This window comes from Solanum verrucosum, unplaced genomic scaffold (assembly GCF_900185275.1).
Source record: "Solanum verrucosum unplaced genomic scaffold, falcon-dt-bn FXZP01000060.1, whole genome shotgun sequence".
Classification (NCBI taxonomy): Eukaryota; Viridiplantae; Streptophyta; class Magnoliopsida; order Solanales; family Solanaceae; genus Solanum; species Solanum verrucosum.
The window spans coordinates 3,467,302-3,484,001 of NW_026020129.1; the positions used below are offsets into that span (position 1 = coordinate 3,467,302).

Below are 16,700 nucleotides of genomic sequence, written 5' to 3' on the forward strand. Positions count from 1 at the left end.
GAAGAAAGTGGCGAACGAGAGAGAATTAGATACATGTAAATTCACTTGAATGCCGTGTGTTTAGAATAAATTACACTTATTTTTAACCTAATGTACCTGAGATACATGTATTTGAACGCGTCAAATACATGTATCCAAAGTCCAAAATTTAATAACATTTGTAACATTGCAAACTAACGTGAATCTCAGCTTTAAATTTTACATATGAAATTTTCTCGATATTTTGAGTGTATCACTCGAAATGATTCACATTTGCAAAAGATCAAAATTTAAAAGCTCTTCAAAAACAGACTAATTCATCCACTATCTCAATCTCTTCACTACCTTCCATTGCCTCAATTCGAATGCTTTGAGAATTCAAAGTTGTCGAGTCTGAACTATCCAAAATAGGAAGTGTTAATGCGAGAAAAGCGGGAACTCTGAACATTATGCTTTATCACATTTCGATAGTTTCAGAACTTAAATCAGTTGCATCAATTAGACACATAATGCTTTAAAGCATTTGTATTGTTTTATTCCATCTTATCCAAAATAACGAGATTAATCGACAGGAGTTGAATACCTAAGTATAAAAATTAACTTCATTTGTATAGTCTGTCTTCTGAACGATCCAAAATTCATGTAAACCAGAATTTCTTAAAACGGGCTAGCATGATTGACAGCATCATTCCAACTTCAAAAGGAACGTCACAGCAAAAACAAGCTACCGAGCTAGTACAAACAGTAACTTATCAATCACAATTTTAAAAAACTGACACGATCACTAAGCAAGATGTTAAAGCATGCAGAACAGGAGAGGAACAGGTATTGCGCTAATCAAAAGATTTGCATAATTTCACAAACAAAACAAAATCCTCGAATAAAATGAAAAACATTAGTTCCTCAAAATGATTGTATGATAAAACTTTCACCAAAAGCCTACCAGAAAGTTGATAATGCTTAACAGACTACAATACGACTCTTAATTGCTTATTTCTTCTCTTCCTTTTCTGCTTCAGCTGCCCTCTTCAACCTGGCTCCCATATGTCGAGCATTTGTACGCTCAATACGAAGCTTGCCATAGGCCTTGAATGATTTCATCTCATCTGTGACCTTCACAAAGTCAACAGCAGGCTGCTCCCTAGTAATAGGCAGGTATGAACCCTGGACCTGGGTGGCAGTAGCAAGTTCCTCTGCACTAGAATCACCAGCCTGGAAGAGAGTAGTTTAAGGTGAATTTATGGCAAGAAGTGTGTATATACCATAACAGGAACCCAGTGAAGCACAGTAAAGAACAACAGTTTTTGAATTTACCTTGACCTTCTTAGCACGCCTTGGGAAGATAACTAGCTTAGCCTTGTAGGTCTTAAGCCTCTGGACATTGGTTTGGAGACCTTCCAAGGATCTGTTCCTGCGGCGATGATCAACAGCAATGCCTATGGTTGGTGCTAGCTTTTTGGGAATACCAGCTGCCTGAAAACCAATGCTAATCATTAATGACAAGATCAAACGTACAAAAGAATCTAGAAAATATGGAACTTTGACAAAAGAATTTCTTCTTTTACACAATGGATTGGTTTTGGTTGATTGTGCTTTTACTAGGAGCAAATTATAGAGCAAATGACATACAAGTAACTAGAATTGTACCTTCAGTTCTTCAAGAGAGAATCCCCTGCCAGCACGGACTTTCATGTTGTATTTAAGTGTTTGTCCATGAACAATAGGTCGAAGTGAACCAGCTGTTGGTCTAGGAAAGATCTTCACAGCCTTCTGCTGTCTAGCTGTTGACAACATAATAAAAGAGAAATACGGAAATGTTAGTATTGCACAACCAAAGAATTTCAAAATGAAAATATCATGCCAGAAATTCAGTAAGCAGATAGCATACCAGCACGTCTCCTTGTTTTCCTAGCAGGTTGGTTGAACCATGTCCTTACATAGTTCTGCCAATGCTTCTTGAAGTGCCCATTGGGAATAACATTGTTGTGCTTCATGACTTACCTGCATTTGCAGTGAAATAACATGTCAAACAAGCATCCATCAGAATGCAACTGCTTATTAGCAAATTAGAATAGAACTATTCTATTCCCAGTTTGTCGTTATCTTGACTTTGATTTTGTTTTTCACACAGAAAATTCATATTCCATCAAAATATAACAATAAGCAGCAAAACAAGCCAAATAAACTAATAAAATCAATCAAATACACAAAAAGCTATAGATGAGCAAGTAGAACTATTCAAACAAATATTCTTTGTACTCACTAAATACTACCTTTCTGGCATTCCATCTCTAAAAGTTTCTTTAACAAGGATAGTGACTACATATAGTTGAGTTTTAAAGCATTTCTTTGAAGCTTTCTCCATGAAATCATCAGGCTCATTAAAAAAGTACTCCTGGCATGGTCTTTTTAATCATAGACATTGTTATTTTAACTATGAACTGAGTTTTATACAGACACAAAATCAGCTGGCCGACTTAAATAGTAACATAAACAACGACAAGATATTGTAAGATCCCAAAATGTAAAGGCCAGATTTTTACAATCTTCAGGTCACATTCAGAGCGAGCGATTTGACCAAGGTTTTCTAAGACTAAACATAAACTGAAATCCAATCCAAAACATCCAATTCCTCTTTCAATTGAAGGACACTTCCCTACACACACTGATTTAAACAAGCATCCTACATTGCAAGCTTGTCAAGATATATCAATATGCAAATCACGCACATCAAAGCTCACAAAACTGAGGCACTAAGCATAAAACGCATAAAAAATAAAAAATTATCAGTTAAGAACAAGTTTATCTACCTAAACACACATTTTCAAATCAATTATATTTGCATTATACAAATTCAATAACACGTAGCTTACAAAATCAACTGAGGATTATTACTTGAAAATTTCTAGGTGAAAGACTGACACATACCTGGGGGTTTGGGGGCTAGGGTTCTGGAGGCAATGGAAGAACAAGGCTCAGCCAGAGTATTGTACTTCGCTTTTATAGGGCTGAACAAAAAACCCTAGATTTTAAAAGGCCTAAAAATGGATTTCCGAATGGGCTGTTCATTTGGGCCGATGTACTTTTTTTTTCTTATTTTCCATGGTCAGTTTACTCTGTGGGCCACAAATTGTATCCAGTTTAGAAATCGGCCCAGTCCACTTTATTGGACAAGGACTAGCCCATAAGAGTTCAATTGGGTGCACAAATATACAATTCTTAGGATCCTTATTCAAAGATTGAAAAATTATCCGAACTAGTAATCTTGATCCATATATTTTAGACTTTATAGTGGTACTTTAGGGAAATTACATAGCATAGCAAGATTACATACATTGGATTCAATTGGTCTCACATATAATTGATGTCTTCAGTATATAAATTCAACTTTTACTTGAAAATGCATATACATAGATATACAATTGGTAGCATATACATACATACAATTACAATTAAATAATGTATCCATGTAATTTTAAATTAGGATAAGATATTGTATGTGTGTGGATGGATTGTATATTGCTACATTTTGAAATGAAAATGATGATACACTTTAAAATAGAGAAAAATCTCGCTATATGTACAAAATAGACACTAATAGTGATATCACACTAATGAAAAATTTCCTCTAAAGATATCCAAAATCTATCAAAGTTTTTAAAGTTGTGGTATCAGAATTAACTTTAAACTTTAGATATACAGATTTGAAATAAAGTTTGAAGTTCAACTTTTGATTGCAAATTTTTTAGATATATTTTTAAAATAAGGGTGTCACAAATGATTATCCCATATTATTTTTTACTTATGTTCTTTTTTTTGTTTTGGGTGTTGAATAATAGATTGGTGTGTTCTTCCTTTCAATCTTACCACTCCATTAAAATCTATACATGATAGATCTCACCTCAATAATCTAGATAGGAGACGATCACCTCAAAACACATCACAACCTATCTGCAATACCGACAAAACCTAGGAAAACAGCCTGATTAGATGTTAAAGGATCCGACATTCGGATTTAAAATGATTTGTATTGTTATTATCTGCCAAAACATTTTCAATCAGTTAATTGTTTTAATGTATAATTGTTGAGGATAGATAAATGGCTGAAATTGTATCAAATATTTCATGATAAGTAGAGGACCCATAATGGAAAATATTTGAACACATGTTTTGTTGATGGTACTATAGGTTAGATTTGTGATGTGACTAATTTGATGTGTTGCAGTATAAAATAACTTTAAATGTGAACAGAATCAAGGGAGTTGTCATTGTATGGGAAATTCAATTTGAATTGAACTTGCTAACTCCTTTTTATTTAACAAGTCCAATTCAAATTGAATTTCCTATGCAATGACAAACTGACGATCCTTAATTATCAACAAAGGTCGTGGTGGAGTGGTAAGTACTTATTCAATTTTAATCAAAGGTCTTGAGTTTGAATTCATGTGAATATGAAATCGTCTTTGTTACGGGACACTTTATCCCTTACTATGAATTCAAATTTAATCAGGCTCTAATATATGTATCGAATATCATCTGAAAAAAAGAAGAAGAGAGAAGACATTCCTTAATCAGGAAAACTCCAAATACTAATAAACTAGAGATCCAACCTATATAAAAAAAAAATTAATCATCTGAGAAAAAACAAATTATGTAAGTAAGAATAGTGATTTGCATTAACCAGACGACAATTGACAAGAGATAGTAAGATATTTATATTAGGATTGTCAAATTGTATGTAGGGTAATCATTTTTCGATTATGTTGAAAATAATCACTAGAGTTTTAAATATCATATAGATCTATATAATGTAAAAACTATTAAACGTGGTATTTAAAATTTCATGACAATAATTATTGAGTGTACAAATAAAATTTTATATAACAATAGGACAAAAAAAACATATAAGATTCAATTGATATTTTTGATGAGGTGAGACATTTTAGAAAAAAAATTGAATGAATTTGGCCTATAACGAAGAATATATCACATCATATTAAAATTATTTTTTGACTAATTTAGTTCAATATTTAAATCATAAATCTATATTTAAGTAGGGATGTATATGATTGGATTAATTCGGGTTTTTTAAATATCAAATCAAACCATTTGTGTCGGATTTTTAAATTTATGAAACAAATCAAACTAATAATTTATTTATTTTTACTCAATTTGCGATTTAATTCGATTTTCTTTTCAATTTTACACCCCTAATTTAAAGTATTTTTACATGACATGAAAAGAACAAAAGTAAAGGAGAAAGGTTGTTGATACTCGATCGGTGATTATACTAAATCGTATCAACTAATCATATTTTTATTATTTTATAAGGTAACAATATAAATAAATCACCTTAATTAAATGGTAAAAGTTTACATATTAATTTGGTATAAATATCGAGCACAAATAAATTATTTATGTCTATATATTTGAGACATATTGTAATAAGGAAATCTGTAATTACTATCCTTCTAGTACATTCTAGTTGAACCCTGCTTAAACATTGTACGTATAATAGCCCATAAATTATATAAAAGATATAAATCATATTAGATAAGCTCCGTGCAACAAGCTCGACCACAAAATACATACAAATGATATTAAATCCAAAACTTCATATTTGAAAATTTTCTTACTCAACCGACTCGTCCACCGATAAGCAAAATACAAATGCGGAAAGGCAAACTATATAATGTATAGTATAGTTCAAAAGAAGGAGCATTTAATTTAAACACTCATTATTTGAATTACTATTTAGATCTCCAAATCTTAATTTTTCTTCTTCTTCTTATGTTGTCTTCTAAATTGTCGACAAAATTTTCCTCATAACTTTTTTATCCAAAGGAGTTTGGCTTTATAGATTATGGAATGCGTGGGATCTTTAAAAAAAAAATTAATAAAGTCAAGCGTGCAATGAATGAAATAATAACTAATTCTAAAGTGAATGTCTTTGTCCTACTTCAATTTTTAATTTGGGTTACTTAAAATTTACAAATAGTTGCTTTTCAATTCTTATAATTTAGAAATAATTATTGTCATAAAATTTTAAATATAACTATAAAAGTCCACAATATTATCATAATTTTTTATCTGTTGAATTTAAATTTCATAACAATGCTTATCGATATTTCTATATTTTCTCCGGACAAACGATTGAATCGAACACAATAACTTGTTTTTAAACTAACAAGAGTTATTGTGGTATGAATAGCTTTATGTATGAAAAAAAAATCTCATTAGGACTCGCATTTTTTTTTTAAAAAAAAGATCTTTATATTGTGTGAATTTCAATTAATTAAAGCTTACCACACACCAAGTGAAAAATAATAAAAATAACTTAAGGTTTACTGAAATTTAGGAAATGTCCAACTAGTTAGCATTATCAAGAGGTTACTAAGTTACAATAAAATTTTAATGAACTCTGACCTCTTACTTATTGGATGATCTTTATTTAGATATTTATAAAAAAAATATGGTTTTAGATAATTTAACATTACTTTCCTCTATAAATTAATCTTCTTTGTACGTAATTAGACATTAGTTTAACTTGTCATTATATTCCTCCAATTTATAGGTTTTGAAGAATCGTTACGTTTCTCCTTACTTCCATTAAAAGCATAGTTATAAAGTAGGGCGCTCGGTTCAACAAATCTACTGGACTAAAATTAAAATATATAAAAAAGACTTTAGTTTTTTTCCTCATAAGTTTGCATTGTATTGTTTGATCTTTGTATAATGTATCGATATATGATAAATTGTTAATGTATGATGTGTAAGCTTGATGCACATTTATGGTATCAAACTCTCCCTTATACAAAACATGATATTTAATTAAATAGAAGAGGATATGGAGTGATAAATTAAATTCATTATACACCAAGTTTCAAACCTTGCGACACTTACCTTGACCTGGGATGACACACAACAACTTGCTTTTTTTCTTCTAATATTTAAGTTCTTTATTTAATTAGTGTCAAATAAATTGTCTCAAATTTAAAAAACACACCCCAATTGGAAACATTTGATCATGTACAAGGAAATAGAGCCAAAGTGATGAAATTTGAGAGATCTTTGATGAGGTGAGGAAAGGTGATCGTGTGACATGTTTATTTAGGTATATATAAAAAATGGATTATGAATTTATGTTTCTTTAGTGGGTAAATAGGATAAGGTCACCAACATGGCTGTGGACGTGTGATACAGTGATGGGATTGTTCCACCTTTTATCAAGAGGTTTCATGTTTAAGTCTTGGTTATAGAGAAAATTCTTTAGAGGGCGTCACTCTTGAATAAATCCTACAATTTCAAATTTAATTGGAGCTCTAATGCAGACATCGAACACCGAGTGGAAATGAAAAAAAGGATAAGGTCATCGATGAGATTTGTTTGGCAAGAAAATATTCGTCTTATAATATTATATATCATCATGATAATTTAAATAAAGTAACACAGAATGATTTGTAAGTGTCACGGGAGATTCAAAAGGTAATTTTAAAAAAATCTAACTTTGGTTGGTGAAGTGCTAATTATTTGCTCCAATACTTCCAAAGAGGAAAAAAGGGGGAAAATCACCCAAAAAAAAAAATTGTTTGACAAAGATGGCAAAACATGCTTGGCGCTTACGGGTGTTAAATGGACGGATTAAAATGAATTTTAGTGGTTGAATAAAATAGAGTAAAATAGATTAATGGATTAGATGATTCACATTCTTAACGGGTGTTAAATGGACAGATTAAATTAAATTTAAGTGGTTGAATAAAATAAATGAATGGATTATTTGATTCGCACTCTTAAAACTACTTGAACTAAAATGAGTAAGTTGAAAAGGGTTACATATTGGATAATAATTCAATTCGTCCAATTTTAATTAAATTTTAAATTAAATTTTCGTTTGTTTTCTTATTATTTATTTAAAGATCTAATATTTTTTTCCTTATATTATAAGTAACTCTATTATAACTCTATATAACATATCAAATAAATGTCTTAAAAATATTTGGAGATAAATTTTTTCATGGATCGATTTAATGTATATCAACCTAGTTTATTTAAATGAGCTAAATCAAGCGGGTTAAATAGTTGAGTTGATAAAATAAACAAGTCATTAATTCATTCAAACCTAAGCAGGTTGGACAACCATGATTTTATGGACATATTTTACTATAACTTCATTTGATTTTTTAAAATTATTTTTTTATTGGAAGTGCTTTTTGAAATAAATACAGTTGAAGAGTAATAATTTATGTTTCACTAATCAATTTATAAATACTTGTGCCTATAATAAAGTAATTTTTTTATGTCTGACTAGTATTTCAAAAATACTTTTAAAAAGAGATTTTCTTTTTTTTTTAAAAAAAAAACTATTATTTCTCAAAATACTTATTTTTCTCTAAAAACTTGATCAAGCAGACTACTTCAACAAAATCATTACTCCTTTTTATATAGCTTTAGGTCCTTGTTTATAGATTTGGTTACAAGAATTCAAAATAATACTTAGAGATTATTTTGAATAAGTGCTTATTTGAAGTTTTAGAAGTTTTTATTTTATCTTAATTTTTATTTTCATGTTAAACATAATTTTATTTTAGCTTAATGTCAAATACTACCTTTTAAGAGTAAATTGAGAATTTAGAATCAATAAATTTTTAGAATATATATAGGATTACAATTCCAAAAGGGCTATGATGATATAAAATCTATTATGAACCAAAACATGAATTTGAGTAGTTAATTGTAGTCTTGTGATTTGATGTTTGTTATTTGAGTCTTCTCTTTTAATTGATCTATCCTATTTTATATATTATATATTCAAATTATCATTGCATGGAAATATAATTATAATTATATACCTAATCATGCTCACCTTACACCCACAATTGGGGGCACAAAATAGACAAACATTCAGCTTGCTTACATGATGGGATTGGCTCAATTTCAGTTCACATATACATTATTATATTATAATATCTTATAATAAAATAAAATATATAAAAGAGATATCACATAAATTATTGGATTTTGAGTACCCTACATCAATAATTATCTTTTAAAATTTAAGTTATATATATATATATATATATATATATACTGTATAAAGATTTTTATATTGTTAAATCAAATCAACCAAATATAGTAAGTTACTTTCTATTTTCCAAATTATCATGAAAAATATATTAACTAACTTAATTGGATAGTTCTTGTTTGGATGGTTGTTACATGTTGTTAAATTCATATCTCTCTTTTGTTTTAATAAATATACATTTGGATAGATTGTATCATTTTTTGTTGTTTATTACAATATCACATATTAATAATTTAAAAGATAAACTTATATAAAAAAAAGTACATGATAGAACTATTATATATAAAATACAAGATAAAAGTCAAAATATGATTATTAGATATACAGTAAGCAGAGAGTACAAAATGTAGGAGGAAATAAAGTAATCACGCGATCACACCAAATCTTTCGTTACAAAACAATATAATACATTATACGTAACAATCATCCAAACAAGTTGAAAGATATGTTTTCTATAACAACCATCCAAACACATTGAATAATATGTTCTCTCTCCATCATTCTTATTTTGACTTGAATACGTCTACAATTAAAAATATGTCAAATGTCTTTTAATTTTGTGACACATAAATATATCAAATGAAAAGTTTAAAAGTTTAAAGAGTTGCTAAAAAGAAGAATTATTCCTTTTTAAACTAACTAAAGAAGAAAACAAACCAAACAAATTAAAACAAAGAAAATACTACTATACACCGACAACGTACATAACTTAAACTCTTTTTTAATCTTATATAATAAATAATTATAAGAAGAACAATGTCTCCCTTTGACCTTGTACACTTGGTTTCTTGCTTATCTCTCTCACTCCATTCATATATACTTAGCCACAAACTAAACTTCCCCTCTAAACTCTATTCATCAATCTTTTCTTGATGAAGTAATCACAAAATCAATTTTGTTGATTAATTAAATCTCTGTTTAATCTATAAATTAAATGGTTCAAACAACAACAACATCTTCAGAAACTCTTCAAAATTCTTCAACTTCAGTAGCAGACAAGAAAACTTCTCAACAAAATGGTGATAACAACAATCAGGTAATTAAGAATTTAAACTTCCTTAATTAATTCTTGTGTTCATTTGTTTAATTAGTTTATGAACATGGCGGCTTAATTAAAGGTGTAAAAATGGTGATTTTTTTTCTGATTAACTTAGCTAGCTAGCTGTGTTTATTAAATAATTAATAATTAATTATGGTCGGTAATCATCCTAATTTAATAAGTAATCAACAAGTAATGACGATGACGTTTTTTTGAGGAAAAAACTATGGATTTCTCTCAAACTACTTGGTGTAGGTGAAATAAACAAATGGAAAAAAAAATATTATTTACTTATCATCTAAAAAAATAAAATGTTAGAATTTTTCCATCCATTAATTAGAATTTGTTTGAATTGACTTTTCATTTTTAACCTATTAAGTTATTTAATGCAGTTAACTATACTCTGTAGTTATCCTAATTAACTCCTTCACAAATATTACATGTTTTTTTGTTTTTTGTTTGTAATTTTTATGAAATAGACATGTTAAAGCAATAAAACAGTGAAATATGTCGGCCGGTAATTCTCATAATTTTCTTTTCTATTTTTTTTCCCGTATATTACTTGTTTGCTAAAGCTTCATAAATCTTTATTATTTTTATTATAAGTGCTTTTCGAAAAAATATTTTTTTAAAAATAGTTTGTGTTTTGCTAATTAATTTTAAAAATACTTTTATTATTATTAAAGCAGTAATTTGTACTTTAACAAAATTTCAAAAAATGCATTTAGAAAGAAAAAGAACTCAATTTTAAGAATTTTTTATTAATATTAAAATAGTAATTTGTACTTGAACAAACTTTCAAAAAAGTGCATTTAGTTATCTTGTAAATATTTTTTGACTTTTCAAAACTTTGGCCGTAAATTAATTAACTCGTTTGGACAATAAGCACTTTTCCCTTGTACTATAAATACAAGTTTTATGCTAATGTTTAATTTAACAGACAATTAACTTGTTTGGAGTGCATACTTAAGAGCCAAGTCATGTAATTATAAAACAGTAAGATGTGTAAAAATATTGTCTTACATTAATTTCTTTAAGGGATCTTTTTTGTTTTCCAAGTTTATATGTTAAATTTTCGAAGTTAAAAATAAGAAAAAAATTTACGCAATTTATTTATATACTTTTAAAATTATTAATTCTTATAACTTTTTTCTGTAATTTCTAAATATATAAATTACTTTTCAAAAATATTATAAATTATATGTCCAAATATAAATGATGTCATATAAACTGAGACATAAAGAATACCGTCTTTCTACAAATTGGGTGGGAGAGGGAGATTATTGTGGGGTTTGTATGTTGGATAATGAAGAAAAAAACACTGCACGCCTACAATGAGTGCAGTATATTTGGAAAAAATTCTGAAGACTTTATTTTATTTTATTTTTAAGTTAAAAAGTAAATGGAGAAATAAAATATAATTGCCGCATGGTTGACTTGGCTTGCTTTGTTAATAATGATCATTAAATTCAATTTAAACTTTTAGCGTGTACTTTCTACAACAAAATACTCACAATTTATCATAATAACATTAGGTTCATTAAATTATAATACGACCTCGACTATTCACTAGGTACTTGTTATATTTTATACATAATACATTGTTAGATATAATTTTTTTTCATTGTGAACCAATAGAAAATGTGTGCTATAAAACCTGAATTTTTCACTGAATTAGCTTATTGAGAAAACACTCGATAGAAAATAAATTTTCATTGAAATATAAAAAAACTTTCTATTTTTTTTTGAAAATTGAATTACATCTTTTTCATTGATTCAATTATAATATCTGTAAAAATAACACTAAATTGAGAAAATTTAATGAAAAATAAGTGACTTACTAGTAATGATAGTGTGACAACCTATTTCTTAGATGGAGAGAATATTATTATCATCTTACGGGTAAATTAATTATTGTCTTGTAATCAGTAACTTAAAAACACTAGATGGTTATATTATATGATCTATTAAACATTTTAAAATATTTTGATATTTCATTTTTTTTAAATAACGTACATTCAAATTCTAAAAAATATCGTAAAGAATATGACCAAATACAATTCGAACTTCAATTTTAATTTTTTTTCATGATCAAACGCCTACTAAATTCCCGGGCCAGGTTCCCTTAGTTGGGGGCAATTGATCCAAGCCTATATGGGCCTATAATGGCCCAATTGTTCTAGTCTTCCCAAAACAAACCCGATCCAATCTTTTAGTGGCCCGCAACCTCACATGCCGTGTTTGTTTACACTGACAAGTAAGATCTCAAAACAAAGATGTATTACTTCCTTCGTTTCAATTTACGTGAGTATTTGATAAGATACGGAATTTAGAATGAATGAAAGGTAGCATTTAGCTATGGATTTAGTTGAAACTCGAAAAAATATATGAATTTTTGAAGTCTATTGAAAAATAGTTTTTAGAAGTTGTGTTCGAACATATATTTTATCAAGGAGGGACAGAAGGTGTATATGATTTTTGATATTTTGGGAATACGTTGTTCTACTCATATTATTATTACTTTTCAGATGATGTCCTTCTAGTTTAGACTTTTGATCGATGAATATAAGCCATAAAAAAAGAACAATTTAGACACGTTTTTTTAATGTAATAATATAATTTATTAAAAATAAAATATTATATTGGATTTTTTAACTTGGGAAGACTTACATGGATCACCATATCCTCATACTATTTCAGCCATTCAGATATATATCCAGCCGAAAATGACTCTAAAAATTATCATTTTTGTTTCAATTTATTTGATATTATTGATAATAAATTATTTTATCAAAAATAAAATAAATATTTAGAAATATGTTATTTTTTAGTTATAAAAACATGATACTCTTTTTAGAACAATTTTTTTTAAAAATTGCCAAATAAATTGAAACAATAGGAAACAAGCGGAGTACTTTATTTGGTCCACAACATTAAAGCCAATCAACTAGTTGTACATTTATTTATCTAAATTTGCATAATATATTTTTTTTCCCGCTATTCTTTGGGTACGCACAGGGTAAAACCCCCACTCCTATGCAATAACTCGCAAATCACATAGGAGAGGTAATCCACACTAGACAAGTCCGGTGCGACGAGCTCGACCTAGAAGACAAATCTTGCTTTCATTGGCAATGGATTTCAAACTTGAGACCTCCAACATGGAAGTCCCAAGTCCAAACCATTGGACTACCCCGAAGGGTGTATTACTTTTGCTTTCTACTATTTATTTTTAAATATATTATCATAATATTTATATTAATTGAATGTTTGTTTTAGATTTTATAAGTAATTTAAATAGAATATAAAAACAATATCTTTTCTTACAATATTAAAAATTTGTTAAATAAAAATAAAAATCTATTTTTAGTAAGCGAAGACAATATCTAATTTATCGTAAAAATTAGATCTTTGACGATGGGAATCGTGCCATTAGGTCCTTTGAAATGTCAATCTACTGTTATTCCACGCAACCGAAACTTTCTTGCCCCCACGCCACCCCCCACTCCCGCCTCCTGTAATCCCTCACTGAACTGTAAATTCTCATTTCTGCTTGAAAAATCTTAAGCTTTGCATGTGGTTTTGAGGGCTGTAAATGGTGGAACCTTCCAAATTGATTTGCCTTTTTTCATGGTCATTTTCTCTTCACTCCATTTTCTCTCTTTTTTTTAATTGATTCTTTAATTATACATGTTGACTGAGATCTGATGCATGAACAGTTGGTTGATGGGCTGTAAGTTTTGTTTCAAGATTGAGTTTTTGATTAAAAATTCGATGACCCATTATGTTATTTTATCACGATCGATTGTTTTGTTGTTGTTTTTGTAATTTAATTGCTTTCTTGAACAACCCCATGTTATAAATTGTTAAAAAAAATTTGCTTCTTTTTGATGAAAATGTTTACTGGAAAATGCAGAAATTGAGGGTTTCAGCTCAAAGAGAAGCTGCGATTCCAATGGGGGATTACAATGGTGCTGAGTACATAGGGATTAACGAGGTTCCATCTCCTAGAACAAATAATTCTAATAAAGTTTCACTTTTGCCATTAATTTTCCTTATTTTCTATGAGGTTTCTGGTGGTCCTTTTGGTGTTGAGGACACTGTGCAAGCAGCTGGTCCTCTTTTTGCTCTTCTTGGATTCTTGATTTTCCCATTAATATGGAGTGTCCCTGAGGCACTTATTACTGCTGAAATGGGCACTATGTTCCCTGAGAATGGTGGTTATGTTGTGTGGGTTTCATCTGCTTTAGGTCCATATTGGGGGTTTCAACAAGGTTGGATGAAATGGCTGAGTGGAGTCATTGACAATGCACTTTACCCTGTTATGTTCTTAGATTACCTTAAATCAGCTATTCCTGCATTAGGTGGTGGGCTTCCTAGAATTATAGCTGTTTTAGCACTTACTATGGTTCTCACTTATATGAACTATAGAGGTTTAACGATTGTCGGATGGGTAGCTGTATCGCTTGGTATATTGTCGATGCTACCTTTTGTTGTTATGGGGCTCATTTCGATTCCCAAAATTAGGCCTGAGAGATGGTTGGTGGCAGATGTACATAGTATTGATTGGAACTTGTATCTGAATACTCTTTTCTGGAATTTGAACTATTGGGATTCGATTAGTACTCTTGCTGGAGAAGTACGTAACCCGAAAAAGACTCTGCCTAAGGCTTTGTTTTATGCTGTGCTTTTAGTTGTGCTGTCTTATCTTTTCCCTTTACTGATTGGTACTGGAGCTGTTCCACTCGAACGTGAATTGTGGACTGATGGATATTTCTCAGATGTTGCGAAGATACTTGGTGGAGTTTGGCTTAGATGTTGGGTTCAAGGGGCTGCTGCAGTATCAAACATGGGGATGTTTGTAGCTGAAATGAGCAGTGACTCTTTTCAGTTACTTGGTATGGCTGAGAGGGGAATGCTCCCTGAGTTCTTCGCAAAGAGATCTCGCCATGGAACTCCAGTATTTGGGATTCTCTTCTCGGCTTCTGGTGTGGTTTTACTTTCATGGTTGAGCTTTCAGGAGATAGTAGCAGCAGAAAATTTCTTGTATTGCTTCGGAATGATCTTGGAATTTATAGCATTTGTATGGTTAAGGATTAAGTATCCGAATGCACCACGCCCGTTTAAGATACCGGGTGGAATAATTGGTGCTGTGTTGTTGTGTATACCTCCAGCCATTCTCATCGGTGTTGTATTGGCCTTCTCTACAATCAAAATTATGATTGTAAGCCTCGCTGCTGTTGCAATCGGGTTGGTGTTGCAGCCATGCATTAAGCTTATCGAGAGGAAGAGATGGTTGAAGTTCTCAACTAGTTCAGATCTTCCTGATATCACAGCACATGGTCCATTAATTCAATGATTCTCTAATGAGCTATGGCGTTATAAGGTTTCACTTACATAACATCAATGACAACTGTGTTCAGTGCAGAGTTATCGTGGGAGTCTATGGAAAACAGGCAACGCGAACAGAATTGGTTGTCGAGGTTTTGTACTGTCCCTTTTCTCTTTAAGGATCTTATGGTAGCTTCTAATCTCGTTAGCTGTATTTGCCATGGTTTTCTGCCTGTGTGCCTTAGCTACGGTTTCCAGAGCAACTCCAGCAGAAGTGGTTCGTCAAAGGTTGTTTGATCTGTTTCTCTTAAAGGACGTTATGGTAGTTTCTAATTGTCATTGTATTTGCTCTGCTCTTGAGATTATTAAAGTAAAGTAGCTACCAATGATAGTTCAGGGAACTGTGTTAGAAACAGATGACAATTGTTTTTTCCTGGATTTATCATGTTACTTGTTTGTAATGAATGCAGTGTGCTAGTAAGATTAATAACTGTAGAGGTGTAAATGAATGCATATGTTCGTAATTGAAACCAAATTCAGCTCGTTTAAGTTTGAACCAAGGAAAAATGAGTTTGATTCCAGTGCCAAGCTTGACTATAACACAAGCCTACAATAGTTTTTAAAGCTTTTCAGAAATCAAGTGTAATTCCACGAGTGGAGTTAAAGGGAGGGTAGAATGTATGCAGGGTAGAGAGGCAATGCCACACATAAACATTAGTTGTCAAATTATCTAAACACTAGAACAAGGAAAAACAATTGATCGATCTAAATAATAAATACCACTTGCAATCTCCAAGAGTGAAACGCGCAACAGGAACTGAGTTGGTTGAACTGGAAAAGTTACGAGATTTTCCAAGTGTAAACCTCATTAGAAAGATTTTTGGGATGGGGTAGAAGCTCTCCTTGCACCACACAGTAGAATTTATTCAGATGCCCACACAAAATAGAATTTGTTCAAAACAAATTGAACGTTTCTTTTCCCACACAACATACAAAATTCAATTGATACCAAAAGAAACATTTGTTCTGTTTAGCAAGAACAAATCAATTAACGTACAATCTACTGAAGCATTTATACCAGGAGACATCGACAAAAATTCTTTTCATATATAGGCAAAATCATGTACAAGAAATCCATTAGATGCATCAGTCACTGCACCACTACATTTGATAACAAAAACCTCGGCACAAACACTTGTTGCAGTTATCGAAATGGGGAATACACGTTCAGTTCAACTACAAATATGAGAAATAAATAGCACTTGATTA

The 16,700-nt window shown here is 30.2% G+C and overlaps 2 protein-coding genes across 6 annotated transcripts in view; one reads left to right on the forward strand and one right to left on the reverse strand.

The window, feature by feature from the left end:
• Positions 1-807: 807 nt before the first annotated feature.
• LOC125826461 (60S ribosomal protein L13-1) overlaps positions 808-16,700 on the reverse strand; it is a 196,701-nt gene continuing 180,808 nt past the window's right edge. For 3 of the 4 annotated variants that reach the window (XM_049505798.1, XM_049505797.1, XM_049505796.1), the window contains exons 2-5: positions 1,868-1,981; positions 1,627-1,760; positions 1,294-1,452; positions 808-1,191 (exon numbers count right to left, since the gene is read on the reverse strand). In XM_049505798.1, coding sequence (XP_049361755.1) covers positions 970-1,191; positions 1,294-1,452; positions 1,627-1,760; positions 1,868-1,973 — 621 coding nt within the window. In that variant the 5' untranslated portion in view covers positions 1,974-1,981 and the 3' untranslated portion in view covers positions 808-969. Of the gene's footprint in view, positions 1,192-1,293; positions 1,453-1,626; positions 1,761-1,867; positions 1,982-2,907; positions 2,982-16,700 lie in introns of those variants that run through there. The other variant, XM_049505795.1, reaches the window with a different exon arrangement.
• LOC125826452 (probable polyamine transporter At1g31830) lies at positions 9,836-15,896 on the forward strand. Of its 2 annotated transcripts, none has more exons than XM_049505783.1 (2): positions 9,836-10,097; positions 14,017-15,896. In XM_049505783.1, exons 1-2 carry the CDS (start codon positions 9,996-9,998, stop codon positions 15,457-15,459), a joined length of 1,545 nt encoding a protein of 514 aa, XP_049361740.1. In that variant the 5' UTR covers positions 9,836-9,995; the 3' UTR covers positions 15,460-15,896. The 2 variants fall into 2 exon arrangements, with proteins under 2 accessions (XP_049361740.1, XP_049361741.1); XM_049505784.1 differs by lacking the exon at positions 9,836-10,097 and adding an exon at positions 13,655-13,833.

What these genes read in the sequence shown, in the direction of transcription:
- LOC125826452 (XM_049505783.1), top strand. Translation starts at nt 9,996, where the DNA reads ATGGTTCAAACAACAACAACATCTTCAGAAACTCTTCAAAATTCTTCA. An exon ending in ATGGTGATAACAACAATCAG is followed by an intron (nt 10,098 to 14,016) that starts GTAATTAAGAAT and finishes TGGAAAATGCAG; the next exon opens with AAATTGAGGGTTTCAGCTCA.